The sequence below is a fragment of the Panthera tigris genome, chromosome B1 (genome assembly GCF_018350195.1).
Source record: "Panthera tigris isolate Pti1 chromosome B1, P.tigris_Pti1_mat1.1, whole genome shotgun sequence".
Taxonomy (NCBI): domain Eukaryota; kingdom Metazoa; phylum Chordata; class Mammalia; order Carnivora; family Felidae; genus Panthera; species Panthera tigris.
In genome coordinates this window covers 49,045,132-49,060,230 of record NC_056663.1, presented here as the reverse complement: position 1 = coordinate 49,060,230, position 15,099 = coordinate 49,045,132, and the positions used below count along the sequence as shown (strand labels likewise).

The following is a 15,099-nucleotide window of genomic DNA, read 5'->3' as shown; positions in this document are numbered from 1 at the left end:
AAAACAGAACAGATCAATGACCAGAAGCTGGTTCTTTGACAGAATTAACAAAATTGATAAACCACTAGCCAGTTTGATCAAAAAGAAAAAGGAAAGGACCCAAATAAATAAAATCACGAATGAAAGAGGAGAGATGACCACCAACACAACAGAAATAAAAACAATAATAAGAGAATATTATGAGCAATTATATGCCAATAAAATGGGTAATCTGGAAGAAATGGACAAATTCCTAGAAATATATACACTACCAAGACTGAAACAGGAAGAAATAGAAAATTTGAACAGACCCATAACCAGTAAGGAAATTGAATTCGTAATAAAAAAATCTGCCAAAAAACAAGAGTCCAGGGCCAGATGGCTTTCCAGAGGAATTCTACCAAACATTTAAGGAAGAGTTAACACCTATTCTCTTGAAACTGTTCCAAAAAATAGAAATGGAAGGAAAAGTTCCAAACTCTTTCTATGAAGCCAGCATTACCTTGATTCCAAAACCAGATAGAGACCACACTAAAAAGGAGAACTATAGACCAATTTCTCTGATGAACACGGATGCAAAAATCCTCAACAAGATATTAGCCAACCAGATCCAACAATACATTAAAAAAATTATTCACCACGACCAAACGGGATTTATACCTGTGATGCAGGGCTGGTTCAATATCTGGAAAAAAACGTGATTCATCACATCAATAAAAGAAAGGACAAGAATCATATGATCCTCTGAACAGATGCAGAGAAAGCATTTGACAAAATACAGCATCCTTTCTTGATAAAAACCCTCAAGAAAGTAGGGATAGAAGGAGCATACCTCGAGATCATAAAAGCCATATATAAACGACCCAATGCTAATATCATCCTCAATAGGGAAAAACTGAGAGCTTTCCCCCTAAGGTCAGGAACAAGACAGGGATGTCCACTCTCGCCACTGTTATTCAACACAGTATTGGAAGTCTTAACCTCTGTAATCAGACAACACAAAGAAATAAAAGGCATCCAAATCGGCCAGGAGGAGGTCAAACTTTCACTCTTCGCAGATGACATGATACTCTATATGGAAAACCCAAAAGATTCCACCAAAAAACTGCTAGAATTGATTCATGAATTCAGCAAAGTTGCAGGATATAAAATCAATGCACAGAAATCGGTTGCATTCCTATACACCAACAATGAAGCAACAGAAAGAGAAATCAAGGAACTGATCCCATTTACAGTTGCACAAAAAACCATAAAATACCTAGGAATAAATCTAACCAAAGAGGTGAAAAATCTATACACTGAAAACTATAGAAAGCTCATGAAAGAAATTGAAGAAGGCACAAAGAAACGGAAAAAGATTCCATGCTCCTGGATAGGAAGAACAAATATTGTTAAAATGCCAATACTACCCAAAGCAGTCTACATACTCAATGCAATCCCTATCAAAGTAACACCAGCATTCCTCACAGAGCTAGAAAAAATAATCCTAAAATTTGTATGGAACCAGAAAAGACCCCGAATAGCCAAAGCGATCTTGAAAAAGAAAACCAAAGCAGGAGGCATCACAATCCCAGACTTCAAGCTATACTACAAAGCTGTAATCATCAAACAGTATGGTACTGGCACAAGAACAGACACTTAGATCAATGGAACAGAATAGAGAACCCAGAAAAGGACCCACAAACATTTGGCCAACTCATCTTTGACAGAGCAGGAAAGAATATCCAATGGAATAAAGACAGTCTCTTCAACAAGTGGTGCTGGGAAAACTGGAAAGTGACATGCAGAAGAATGAATGTGGACCACTTTCTTACACCATACACAAAAACAAACTCAAAATGGATAAAAGACCTAAATGTAAGACAGGAAGCCATCAAAATCCTCAAGGAGAAAGCAGGCAAAAACCTCTTTGATCTTGCCCGCAGCAACTTCTTATTCAACACATCTCCAGAGGCAAGGGAAACAAAAGCAAAAATGAACTACTGGGACCTCATCAAAATAAAAAGCTTCTGCACAGTGAAGGAAACAATCAGCAAAACTAAAAGGCAACCAACCGAATGGGAGAAGATATCTGCAAATGACATATCAGATAAAGGGTTAGTATCCAAAATCTATAAAGAACTTATCAAACTCAACACCCAAAAGACAAATAATCCAGTGAAGAAATGGGCGAAAGACATGAACAGACACTTCTCCAAAGACATCCAGATGGCCAACCGACACATGAAAAAATGCTCAATATCACTCATCATCAGGGAAATACAAATCAAAACTACAGTGAGATACCACCTTACACTTGTCAGAATGGTTAACGTTAACAACTCAGGCAACAACAGATGTTGGCGAGGATGCCAAGAAACAGGATCTCTTTTGCATTGTTGGTGGCAATACAAACTGGTGCAGCCACTCTGGAAAACAGTATGCAGGTTCCTCAAAAAACTAAAAATAGAACTGCCCTACAACCTAGCAATTGCACTACTAGGCATTTATCCACAGGAGACAGGTGTGCTGTTTCAAAGGGACACATGCACCCCAATGTTTATAGCAGCACTATCAACAATAGACAAAGTATGGAAAGAGCCCAAATGTCCATCGATGGATGAATGGATAAAGAAGATGTGGTATATGTATACACACACACACACACACACGATGGAGTATTATTACTCGGCAATCAAAAAGAATGAAACCTTGCCATTTGCAACTACGTGGACAGAACCAGAGGGTATTATGTTAAGTGAAATTAGTCAGTCAGAGAAAGACAAAAATCATATGACTTCACTCATATGAGGACTTTAAGAAACAAAACAGATGAACATAAGGGAAGGGAAACAAAAATAATATAAAAACAGGAAGGGGGACAAAACAGAAGAGACTCATAAATACAGAGAACAAACTGAGGGTTACTGGAGGGGTTGTGGGAGGGTATATGGGCTAAATGGGTAAGGGGCATTAAGGAATCTACTCCTGAAATCATTGTTGCACTATATGCTAATTTGGATGTAAATTTTAAAAAATAAAAAATAAAATTAAAAAAATACCTCACTAATCACTTGTTATGATTATATTGAAATGGTAACGTTTAAAATATATTGGGTTAAACATTTTTCACCTTTTTTTCCCCCTAGAAAATTGTAAATTTGGTATCCTATCTCTAGGAAACAACACTAGTCCAGGCTGGCTGTGTCAAATATGAGCAAGAACGAAAAAGCATAGAATGGCAACCATGAAAACATACTACATAAAATAAACCAAAACCCAACTATACATGAGCAGTGATTATCTCTAGGTAGTGGGCTTACATAAAAAAATTTTTTTTTTTAATTCTTTTTTTTTTTTTTTTTAACGTTTATTTATTTTTGAGACAGAGAGAGACAGAGCATGAACGGGGGAGGGTCAGAGAGAGGGAGACACAGAATCTGAAACAGGCTCCAGGCTCTGAGCTGTTAGCACAGAGCCCGATGCGGGGCTCGAACTCACGGACCGCGAGATCATGACCTGAGCCGAAGTCGGCCGCTTAACCGACTGAGCCACCCAGGCGCCCCCATAAAAAAATTTTTTAATACTTTCTGTCTTCTCTAAATTTTATGGAGGGGCACCTGGGTGGCTTAGTCAGTTAAGCATCCGACATTGGCTCAGGTCATGATCTCACACTACATAGGTTCCAGTCCCACACTGGGCTCTGTGCTGACAGCTTAGAGCCTGGAGCCTGCTTCAGATTCTGTGTCTCCTTCTCTCTCTGCCCCTCCCCCATTCGTGTTCCATCTTTCCCTCTTTCTCAAAAATAAACATTAAAAAAATTTTTTTTTAATTTAAATTTTGTGGAATAATCCAGTACTTTAAATGACAAGCTGAAACAAACAAAAAACAATTATGTCCATATGCTGGAAATCCACTACCTAAGTTTTGTTATTTCCACATACTAAAAACACTACCAAATAAAAATTGCTAAGCTTCTCTGGATTTTAGTAATAAGGGGATTTAGTGAAATGTATACCTTAATGCAAAAAAATGTTGTAGGCTTCCTTAAGCCAAAAAAAGGCGAAAAGTCCCATCATTGCACCTGCCCTAAATTCTTTCTAGTGGTTAAACTATATTATTTGGCTAATAAAAACAGTCCTCTGGGCTGCAAAGACACCAAAATTTTGTTCAGCCATGTTATATATATATATATATCTCTTTGGTATATTGAAGTTTTTTCAGATAGCCAACTTAGTTTTTAAAGTGACATATTCGGTTTTCTTTACCTTTATTAATTTCTCTCCATTTTTACTTCTTGCACAAAGCAGTTCAACATTCGGTTCCTTTTCTAGTAACAAGCACTTTGGCACTTGCCTTGTCTCAAAACCTTTTCTTTTACGGACAGTCTTTACATCAGAATCTTCAATCACTTCTGATGGATTCTTTTGCGTGAGTTCCAGTAATGGCTTGTTTTCTGAAGACAATTTTCTAAGACAGGACTTTTTCCTAACAAAAAAGGCCGCTCCACCCTGGAGTGTAACTTGTGGTTTGACTTTTTGGCTTAGAACCCGAGGAGCATTCAGATTATTTTGAGCTGAGTAATAATTATTCTCTTTCTCCACAACTGGCTTATAGGCCACTCGATTTTGCTTGGATTTTTTAGAATTCTTTGATACAGGCTTGATACATTTATATTTCGGTTGATATTTAGAAGTTAAACACTTTTGTTGCTTTTTGTTTATCTTCTTGGAGCAGACTGTCACAATGGGAAAAGATTTGTCTTCATTATTAGTTTTTAGACAAATGGATCTACTCTCTTTTATCAGCTTTCTCTCTAATGGATTCAGATACCACTGATCTTTGTTGTAAAAGGATACAGTAGACACAGCAGATTTAAATGGTGAACCTTGATTTGCAGATGCCAATCTGGATTTTTCAGTTGTTTTGAGTGAACTTGAAATGAAATGGCCTTGCTGGGAGCAAAGTACCTTTTCTTCATTGCTATCACTGCTTTGGGAAATGTATTTTTGATCAGGTGATGGAAATACGTTTTCAGCAAAGTCCAAAATTAATTTCTTTGATGGGATGTCTGATAATAGGCTATGAAAAGAAACAAAGTCCGTTGATAAGTATCATTTTGCTTCAATTTAATGCCAATCTACTACTAAGTAATAAACAACTATACTGGTAGGTCATACTAAAAACAATCCTCTCTACCAAATAACCATGCATAAACATTGTCTATCAGTTTAATAATAGGATTCTCCGGGTACCTGGGTGGCCCAGTCAGCTGAGCATCTGACTCTTGATTTCGGTTCGGGTCATGATCCCAGGTTCATGAGCTTAAGCCCCACATAGGACTCTTCGCTGAGCATGGAGCCTGCTTAAGATTCTCTCTCTCCCTCTGCCCCCATTAAAAAAATACATACATACCCACATATGTAAATAAAAATAGGATTCTCAAATTTTGTCTTTACCAAAGGATTCAAATATCTTTCAAAAATAAGGTCCCAATAATGTTTGCAAAAACAAACACTGTTAACAAAGAAGATTTGGGGTGCCTGAGTGGCTCAGTTGGTTAAGAATCCAACTTTGACTCAGGGCACGATCTCACAGTTCACAAGTTCAAGCCCTGCATGGAGCTCTCTGGTGTCAGTGCAGAGCCTGCTTCAGATCCTCTGTCCCCTCTCTCTCTGCACCTCCCCCGCTTGCAGGCACATACCTGCACACATACTCTCTCTCAAAAATAATCTCAAAAAAAAAAAAAAAAAAAGGATTTGATATCATGTGGGTATGTGTATGTGTATGTTTCAAAACCTATATCTAGGGGCGCCTGGGTGGCTCAGTCGGTTAAGTGGCCGACTTCAGCTCACGTCATGATCTCACGGCTGGTGGGTTTGAGCCCCGTGTTGGGCTCTGTGCTGACAGCTCAGAACCTAGAGCCTGCTTCAGATTCTCTGTCTCCCTCTCTCTCTGCCCCTCCCCCACTCACACCCTGTCTCTGTCTCTCTCTCAAAAATAAATAAACATTAAAAAACATTTTAAACCTATATCTAAATTGTGGCCATATACAAATTATAGCCTATAGAGTTATAGCTCACCTGGCTTGACAGGCTACATGTCCCCTAAAATGATTAGTTCTATGTAATAAACTGACCTCAAGCCTATTCTGCGGGAAGTAATTTATATCCTGTTAAGACATGTAGTAAGCACTGAGTGAGCAGACTTTCAAAGAATGCTCAAAGATGAGTACTATATGAAAAACACTACGTTAGTTATTACATAAGAGAGCTGAGAGGAGCAAGGAAATAAAAGATTTGACATACATTTCCAAGTCATAGAAAACAGCTCTTTCTGATTCTCTCCAAAGGCACCAAATAATTAATTTTGAAAGCTTACAATATTTCCAGACTAGAATTAGAATATACTATAGCGGGGGCGCCTTGGTGGCACAGTTGGTTAAGCGTTCAACTTCAGCTCGGTTTTAATCTCAGTCTGTAGGTTCGAGCCCTGCATCTGGCTCTGTGCTGACAGCGCAAAGCCTGGAGCCTGCTTCAGATTCTGTCTCCCTCTCTCTCTCTCTGCCCCTCCTCTACTCATGCTCTGTCTCACTCTCTCTCTTTCAAAAATAAACATTAAAAAAAAAAAAGAATATATAATAGCCACGAGGAGCAGACAAGTGGAATAGTGGAAATTTTAAGAAATAGAAGAGAGAAGATAAGACAGACAAGAGGTTGGATTTTTCTTTTTTAAGAGTTTCTACCCATAAAATGAGACTCACTTGTCACAGCTCAAAGAACGCTGCTTCTTTTTTCTTGGAGTAAAAGCTGACATCTTCTTAACTGAACTCCTAAAATCAATAGGAAAATTATAATAACCAAATGTATCTAATTTGTATAAAAATCACCATATCAAAATTTTACTTTAAGAGTCTGAAAAAGTTTTTACATGGGTGAGGGTATTTTAAAAAGCAAATCACTTTAATAAACATTTAAGCCATGGAGGTTAAAAAAAAAAAAGGAAAACACTGCATCACAGTAACAATTAGGAACAAGAAATAAAAGAATTAGTACATCTGTTTCAGGCTGGAAAATAATCCTCCCAAGGAGGAAGTATTTTTTTTAACCCCATTTCAGGTCACAGTTTCCTCTTTAATTAGCCTGATTAATTCACACCAAGTTAAAATATTCTGCGGGGATATCTTCCTGTGACTACCCTCGCCAGACCCCACACTTCTTTAATATGCCATTTAAGGCATTTTCTTGCTGGCTTAACTGTCTTCCCCAACAGCCTGACTTTTCAGTGAAGGCAGAGACCAGTTTCTAGCCTTTCCTTCAGAGTTCAGCAAGAAAACGGGTTTAGCATAATCCCCTCCCATTTTCCAGGCTGAGGAGCCTTGAGCAAGCCGCTTGTTTCCTAGTTTGTAAAATCCTCGGACCTCCTAAGGCTGCTGAAAATAAAATCATGCACGTTCATTCTCGAGCATGAGACAGCATGGTATGTTGGCTCAACAGAAGGTTTCCCCTCCCCTTCCTTCGGATCAGGTACGTTTAAAAAAGTATTACACAAGCACGTTCAAGGTTAAAAGGAAAACCAGGGTCTCTGGAACTCAATGTCCAGCCGCGGCTTAAGAGAAAACTCTTCTGGGGCTGAATGAGAGAAGGCATGACAGAAAAGTGCGTCAGAAAGATGGAAACCCGGTGACCTCTAAGTGCGGAGAACCTGTGGGTGGCTTCGGTCTCCAGCAGCCAAGCCCTGAGCTAAAGCTCTTTGTCCTCGACATGCACCCCCACGTTCCACAGAGTCTCCCGTTCTCTTCGGTCTTCCACCCCACGCCTCGGCCCGCCGCAGCACTCACCTGAGCCTCAGAGCCGGCGACCTCTCTCCAGCGGAGCCAGTGTCTCCTCCACTGTATTCAAATTACCGCGCGCCCGTGAAGGCTGAAGCCTCTGCGTTCTGATTCGCCGCTTTTCAGACCTTCCAGGGGGCTGGCTCGGTGATTGGTCGCTCACTAGCGCTGGCCGGGTCGGTGCGAAAGGCGGTCTCCAAACATTCTCCCGCCCTTGGCAGGTGAAACTCACTCTCCCCGCTGGGAATCCACGCCTTCCATAATCCCTTGCGGCAGCGCAGCGCTCCTTTCCCGTGGTCTTGTTTAGATGCATTCTGGGAAATGTAGTTTTCGGCAGAATAAAGGCACGCTCCTGAACTCCAGGTACATTCTGGTGTCGCTTGGCTTAGCATGTTTTTGCAAAGGAGTCTCCCCAAGATTTTCGAGGCAGTTATCTTCCACATTTAAAACTTTGTCTTTAGTTTAACGTTTTTTTTATTGGTAATAACGTTAGATTTCTAGTTCATTTTTTTAATTTTTCAACTTAAATTAAAAAAATTAAATCATGGCACTGAACATCTGTGATGTGCCAGGCAGTCTCACACGCTTGACGAGTTTTATTTCATTCACTTCTTGTCACAATCTGAGATATGTATTATCTTTCCCATTTTACTGAGAATAAAACTGAGGGCCTAGAAACAATTACTATTTATAGAATATAGCTTAGGTTCTTGCTTTGGGAAGCCGTATGGTTCTTAAAGTACTCCTGGGTTGTCAGCTGCTGTTATTATCTTTGGATCACTAACTCCTGGTACAGTCTTTGGCACATTCTTAGTTAAGTGATGCACTTCACTTAATAGACTATAGTCTGTTGGAATGAAGAGAAAAAAATCAGGTCAAAACTAACTGCTGAGGAGCTTTACGTGAGTACAATTATTCCAACTTGACAAAAGCAGTTAGATCTCGAGGTTCGAGGTTTGGAATTTGCCCTATCACACACCGGTAATAGATGGGAGATCTCAGATTTAAAGGCAGAACAGTCCAAGAGTCCAAACCTCAATAAGCATATGCCTCTGGGGAATATCACTAACAAACCACTTTGGTTGAGCACTAAGTTCTAAACCCTTTACGCCTATTAACTTAACCTTAGCAAGATAACCTATGTATTAGTTGGTCTATTCATCTCCATTTAGCAGATTAGGTAAGTGAAGCACAGTGTGCTCAAGGAGCGCCTTACAAGTGGCGGAACTAGAATGCGAAAGGTGGAGGAATTCGGGTTCATTTCCAAGTAAAATGAGCTTCTACTCAGTGTCAAGTACTGTGAATAGCACAGTGAACACCTGTGAAGAAGGCAAACAGTTTCTGCTGCCAGGGAACCCGTAAGGCGGTGATGGGTGGCAGATATAACCAATACATAAGCCTCAAGATAAGACTGCCCACTCGGTGAAAGTTCTGCAAATAAAATCGGCCAAAGGTGTTTTTCTTTCAAGAAGACAGAGTTTTCTCGCTGTGTCTTCCAACCACGAATTGCCCTAGCTCCATCTTTCCTTCTCAACCCCCAAGCCAATATAGCCTCTTAGCCCGCCTATAACTTCCTCCTCGCCAGGATTAAAGATGGCGCCGACGGGCTGGCGTTATGACGCGACCCGACGTCCGCCGGAAGTGAGCGAGGAGTTCCGGGGGACAGGCGGCCTCCGCGCTTCTGGTATCCTGGTATCTTGCGAGTTGAGTGCTCCTACTTCGCGCTGGAGTCGCTGTGCCGCCGCCGGGATCATGGTGTTCTACTTTACCAGCAGCAGCGGTGAGTGGGCGCTGTGACCTCCTCAGTCACAGCTCGACAACGGGGCTCCGAAGCCGGGACCCCCAGGCTGCTGTTCAGCCTGCACTTCGCCTAAAGCGCCTCCTCGTCACTGGGTGCTTCTTCCCTCCCCTTCTCGGTCCCCACTTGGATCTGTCCCTGTCGTCCCCGTGTGCCCCTGACCACGGCCTGCGGGGAGGTAAATGGACAGTCACACCTGCTGTCTTTGCATTCAGAAGTTCTTTTCCTTTGGAGAGACCTCCTTTCGCTATCTGGAATTGGGCAGAGTTTGTGGGCTTTTTCACACCCCCATCCCAGGTCTCACCCTCACCTCCTTAGCCTTTATTCTGGCTGCGTCCTGGTAATTATCCACTTTGAGGGAGAAAGGAAATACCTGCCAAGAACTCTGCCTTACAGGAAGGGCACCGTACCGTTCTAGGATAGGGTGGTAGGGCTTGGAAGGCAACAGAAAACAATAAAAAGAGGCAGAGTTGATGTCCCAGATATCAAAAATTGACATGTGATAGTGTTTCTGATTTGTCTTTGGCTGACAAGAAAAGGGTGCTTTTAGTTCCCAGGAAATGCTACGGTCTGGACCTCGTTTTTCCTGCTTATGTTGTTCCCTTTGCCTGGTCAATCCCCAGTTAACTTCCTTAAGACAACTCTGGCCCATCTTTTTCAAATGCCTTTCCCGATCTTACTCCCCTCCCCCCCCCCCCCGAGATTGCTTAGATAAACCTCTTTGGGGCACCCCACTAACACCGCATGTGTACTTTTGGCGTTGCTCTTATATAGTATTAAATGCTGTCTGCTTGATCTGGATAGAGTGTAAACTTCTTGAGGACAGGGGCAGGATCTCCTTATCTTGTTTCCCTAGCCTAGTGCCTGGCTCATAGCACTTAATAAATGCTTGTTGAATAAACTAATGTGTGTGTGTGTGTGTGTGTGTGTGTGTGTGTTTTTTAACTTAGTCAAAACGCATGCTATTCTATTGCTACTCTCACTTCTTGCTTGTAAAAGGTGAGATTTAAGTTTAACTAGTTCCATGTTGCTTGTGTGGGTTCGAATAGGGTGATAATGTAAAGATGAGAACAGTAAGACCCAAGGAATCTGTAATACAGATAGCTTCCACTCACCCCTCCTGTACCATCACACTGCCACATCGCACCATTTTGTTCAGTAGTCTAGACTGCCACAGTGTGCCATAAGCTATTTCTCTGCCTTTATAGATTTGGCTTGTCTTACCCATATTATTAAAATTATCAAAAATAAAATTCACACTAGCCTGAAAAATCGTTACAGGCCCCTGGTAGCATTTTCATCCTTCGTCTTTTCTGTTCTGTTTTGTTTGCATCAGTTTTTAGCTTCCCAGCAACACAGATATCCGTACAGGCTCAACAATGGAATAAAAAAATACAGGCGGGGGGGGGGGGGGGTGCGGTGCCTGGGTGGCTCAGTTGGTTGAGTCTGACTTCAGCTCAGGTCATGATCTCCTGGTTTGTGAGTTTGAGCCTCGCATCAGGCTTTCTGCTGTCAGCACAGACCCCACTTAGGCTCCTCTATTCCATTCTCTTCCCCCCCACCCCCCGCTCACTTTGAAAAATGAATCAACATTAAAAAAAATACAGGCAGCGTATATAGGTACTAAATGTATTTTATGCTAGCTGCCTAATTCTCCTTAAAACCATTCTAAATTTTTTGAGCACTAGTCATACTTACCCAGGTGCCCACAGATTATGGGTCATATTTTTCTCATTGGCTTCTGTTATAAGGTCACAGTTGCTTCTTGTTGGAAAAATATTTGGTCTTTAACAAAAATGCACTTGTGCAGCAAATCTTTTAAAACTACAAAGTTAATGGAAAAATTATAACCTTTTCAGTTAAATAGTGGTAAAACTACATAATTCCATTACAGAAAAGAGCTCGAACATACAGAATCTTCAGGAAATGACTTCTTATAGATAGCCAAGCATTTCAACCAACTTATGGTTTACCATTTAAAAAAATTTTTAAAGATATTCTTTAATTTTTTTAATATTTTATTTTATTTTTGAGAGAGGGAGACAAAGAATCTGAAGCAGGCTCCAGGCTCCGAGCTCTCAGCACAGAGCCTGATGTGGGGCTTGAACCCACAAGCTGTGAGATCATGATCTGAGCTGAAGTCAGGTGCTTAACCCACTGAACCACCCAGGTGCCCCACTTTTTAAAAATTTTTTAAATGGGGAGAAAATCTGAGGGTGTTTTTGTTTTGTTTTGTTTTTCTGCCTTTCCTTTTAAAATTAGTATCTGACTAAAATCTCTTTAACTTCATTCATGTTTCATGCCCTGTCATAATGGAATAATGAAACATTAGCCTTTCTGTATTTCCACTAATTCAAGACCATCTGATTTATGGACCCACAAGGTATCAACACTTAGCTCATTGAGTCCTCCTGTACTTTTAGTACCTTTTAATTGCCTCTATATCCAGATAGATTGTTCTGTAAATTATGAAATTATCAGAGTCTCTAAAGTGGACTGGTGCTATACCTGAATCCAGTACCATCAAGATAATTACTTCCCATACTAATCAAACATATTATTTGGGCAAGAATAACAAAAGTACTAGAATAATTCAATTTACTTTTCTTTCATCCTTATTAACATAGACAGGAACTTCATTGAGAATTCTTGCTCCTTTTTGTTTTCAATTTTCTATTTTGACTAATTTCAGTCTTTAAGAAAAGTTCAAAAATAATAAAAGATTTCCTTTATAACCTCTCCCCCAGATTCTAACATTTTAACTTCTGTTTCTTTCTTTTCCTTTCTCTTTACCTCTCTCTCCAAACACACAGACATGGGGCGCCTGGATGGCGCAGTCGGTTAAGCGTCCGACTTCAGCCAGGTCACGATCTCGCGGTCCGTGAGTTCGAGCCCCGCATCAGGCTCTGGGCTGATGGCTCGGAGCCTGGAGCCTGTTTCCGATTCTGTGTCTCCCTCTCTCTCTGCCCCTCCCCCGTTCATGCTCTGTCTCTCTCTGTCCCAAAAATAAACAAACACACAGACATTTTTTTCTTGAACCATTTGTTGGTAATTTGCAGTTTACCCCTAAATACTTCAGGTTTCCTCCCCCGCTCTAAAATCACAAAACATTCCTCATTATCAAATTTAGGAAATTAACATTGCAGCAATACTATGATATAATCAGCAGCTTTTGTTCAGTTTGCATTAGTGTCCTAATGCATTTATAACAAAGGGCAATTACCAATCACTGTTGCATTCCACTGTCATTCATTACTCTTTAGTCTATTCTAATCTGGAGCAGTTGCTCAGCCTTTGCCTTTCATGACACTGTTGTTGAATTATTTTGTAGAATATTCTTCAGTTTGCATTTGAGTTATGTTCTTAATCACCTCATTTTATAGGTCAACCGTCCAAACAATAGTGTGTCGTTCTCTTGGTTGTGATTTAGATGGCTTAGCCTGCACAAACAGCTTTATTTTATTTTAATCATTTTAAAAATTACTTTCAGTCTGATTACAAAACCATCTACATATTTCATAAGTGAGCTAGCCAAGGTAAGTATTATTAACAGTTATATGTATATTTTTCCATACATATACAGAAAATAGGTGCATATATTAAAAATATATTTGTAAATATGTACATACAACTATATATTCATTTTTTACAAATTGAATCTTGCTTTATATATACAAAAATGCTGTTCTATTTAATTGCTGCTACCTCTTCTTTTCGGTGGGTGCCTGGTATTTGTTTATGGATATTCTATAGTGTGTTTAACCAGTCTCAATTAATGAGTGTTTAGTTTGTAAAAAGAACATCATTGCTTGATAGAGTAATTATAGTATGTACTTAATGGTGACATTGTAGGATCAAAGGGTGAATATTGCTAGGTCGTGCAGAGAGAATCTGAAATGGTTTTATTTGTGCACTTCTGGTATTTGTTATAATGGCTGTTCTGGCTATGCTAAGGCCTTACCAAGCTAATGTAATGCTCAATTATAGGCAGATATTTCTGTGAATGCAAATACTCTCTCCTTTCCAATTAGTTCTCTCAACTACTTCCAAGTAATTTTGGGTTGTAGTCATTATAACTGTTGACTGAAGGATCTGAGATTTTTCCCTCCCCAAGAGAGGCAACTATGATAATTTAGAGAACTTCTCATTACTGGAAGTACAGGCAATTTATTTAAGAATTTATAAATGAAAGAGTGCTGCTCCCTGGCCTTTAGAGCTCCACTCACACATCCTGGTTCTGTGCTGTCTAGTGACAGTCAACAAACTGCCCAGACTAGGGGCCCAGTGACCATTAATTCAGGAGTTTTGCTACAAATGGGGTCAAACAAGTTTTGGTAGACCAGCTTGGAAGCCCAGAACCCAGATAGAATTTCAATTAGGAAAGTTAACTTTTTAGTTGACCCCAGATGGAAGATGCCTACATTAAAAGACACTAGCTTAGTAAAGCAAATGTCATTTCTAAGGTAAGCCATACCTAGAATATTCAGTTTGACTTACACTGAGTTCCTAACACTGAGTTCACATTGGAAATAGTTGGAGATCCTTTTAAAAAAACACTATTGCTTACCCACCAGAGATTTGGATTTGGTTAGTCTTAATGGAGCTGGGACACAATTAGGTGGTTCTAATGTGTAATGAGGGTTCAGAATCACTGATTTAGAAGATGTTTGAAAACCGTGTTTCCCCAGAATAGGTTAGGAGCCCATTATAATGTGTAGCACACCTGGAAAAAACTAATATTGGCTAAATAATGAAAAGGCTTAGCTAAGTATAGGAACCTGTTTTTAAATGGTTGAGGTGAAGGTTGGGTTTTTTGTTTCGTTTTGTTTTTAACTCTTTTGAAGACGGCAAAATTATAGGACTAAACTGGAGTTGTATTAAACTATGTCCTGATGAAAGTAGGGAAGTAGCTTCTATAGTAAGGATCAGTAAACGTTTCCTCTTTGGACCCAGTAGTAAATATTCTAGACTTTGTGAGCCACATCTCTGTAGCTTTATTCTTCTTCATTTTGTGTTTTCGACTCTTTAAAAATGTAGAAGTCATTTCTTAGCTTGTGTGCTGTCCAAAGACAGGGCTGGATCTGACCTACAGGCCATGTCTTGCAACCCCTAATCGAAGCATTTGTCACTTGATTTTCCCATGAAGCAGTTTTGCTGGGGATGAAGTTATCTAACTGTTTTTTATATTTTTGTTTTGTCTTAGTTAACTCATCTGCTTACACTATTTACATGGGAAAGGATAAATATGAAAGTAAGTTTTCAAAAGCATTTGATTTTGAAATTTCTAACAGGTAAGTGTCAGTTGCCCCCTCCCCCCACCCCACATGGTTGGTTGGATATGAGTTTTCAACTAACTACTACTAGTTAGGTCCATTAACTCCAGTGGGTTTACTTTCCTAGAATTTAGTTATATCAAATAACATTAGAGCCTCTTAGACCATTTGTTGCTGATTAGAAAGTTAACTTTATTAAGAGTTTTTGTGGTATCATTTGATTTAGGGTGATACGAATC

At 39.9% G+C, this 15,099-nt stretch overlaps 2 protein-coding genes across 3 annotated transcripts in view; one reads left to right on the top strand and one right to left on the bottom strand.

The window, feature by feature from the left end:
• The window catches only part of ESCO2 (establishment of sister chromatid cohesion N-acetyltransferase 2), a 30,086-nt gene extending 21,222 nt beyond the window's left edge, over nucleotides 1-8,864 (bottom strand). Inside the window, exons 1-4 of the mRNA XM_007097104.3 lie at nucleotides 8,769-8,864; nucleotides 7,799-8,636; nucleotides 6,722-6,790; nucleotides 4,227-5,040 (exon numbers count right to left, since the gene is read on the bottom strand). Coding sequence (XP_007097166.1) covers nucleotides 4,227-5,040; nucleotides 6,722-6,774 — 867 coding nt within the window. The 5' untranslated portion in view covers nucleotides 6,775-6,790; nucleotides 7,799-8,636; nucleotides 8,769-8,864. The remainder of the gene's footprint in view (nucleotides 1-4,226; nucleotides 5,041-6,721; nucleotides 6,791-7,798; nucleotides 8,637-8,768) is intronic.
• A 561-nt stretch (nucleotides 8,865-9,425) lies between these two features.
• Nucleotides 9,426-15,099, top strand: part of CCDC25 (coiled-coil domain containing 25) — a 40,726-nt gene continuing 35,052 nt past the window's right edge. Inside the window, exons 1-2 of one of the 2 annotated variants that reach the window (XM_007097188.3) lie at nucleotides 9,426-9,569; nucleotides 14,791-14,838. In XM_007097188.3, the coding sequence (XP_007097250.2) occupies nucleotides 9,542-9,569; nucleotides 14,791-14,838 (76 nt within the window). In that variant the 5' untranslated portion in view covers nucleotides 9,426-9,541. The remainder of the gene's footprint in view (nucleotides 9,570-14,790; nucleotides 14,839-15,099) is intronic. The other variant, XM_015544240.2, reaches the window with a different exon arrangement.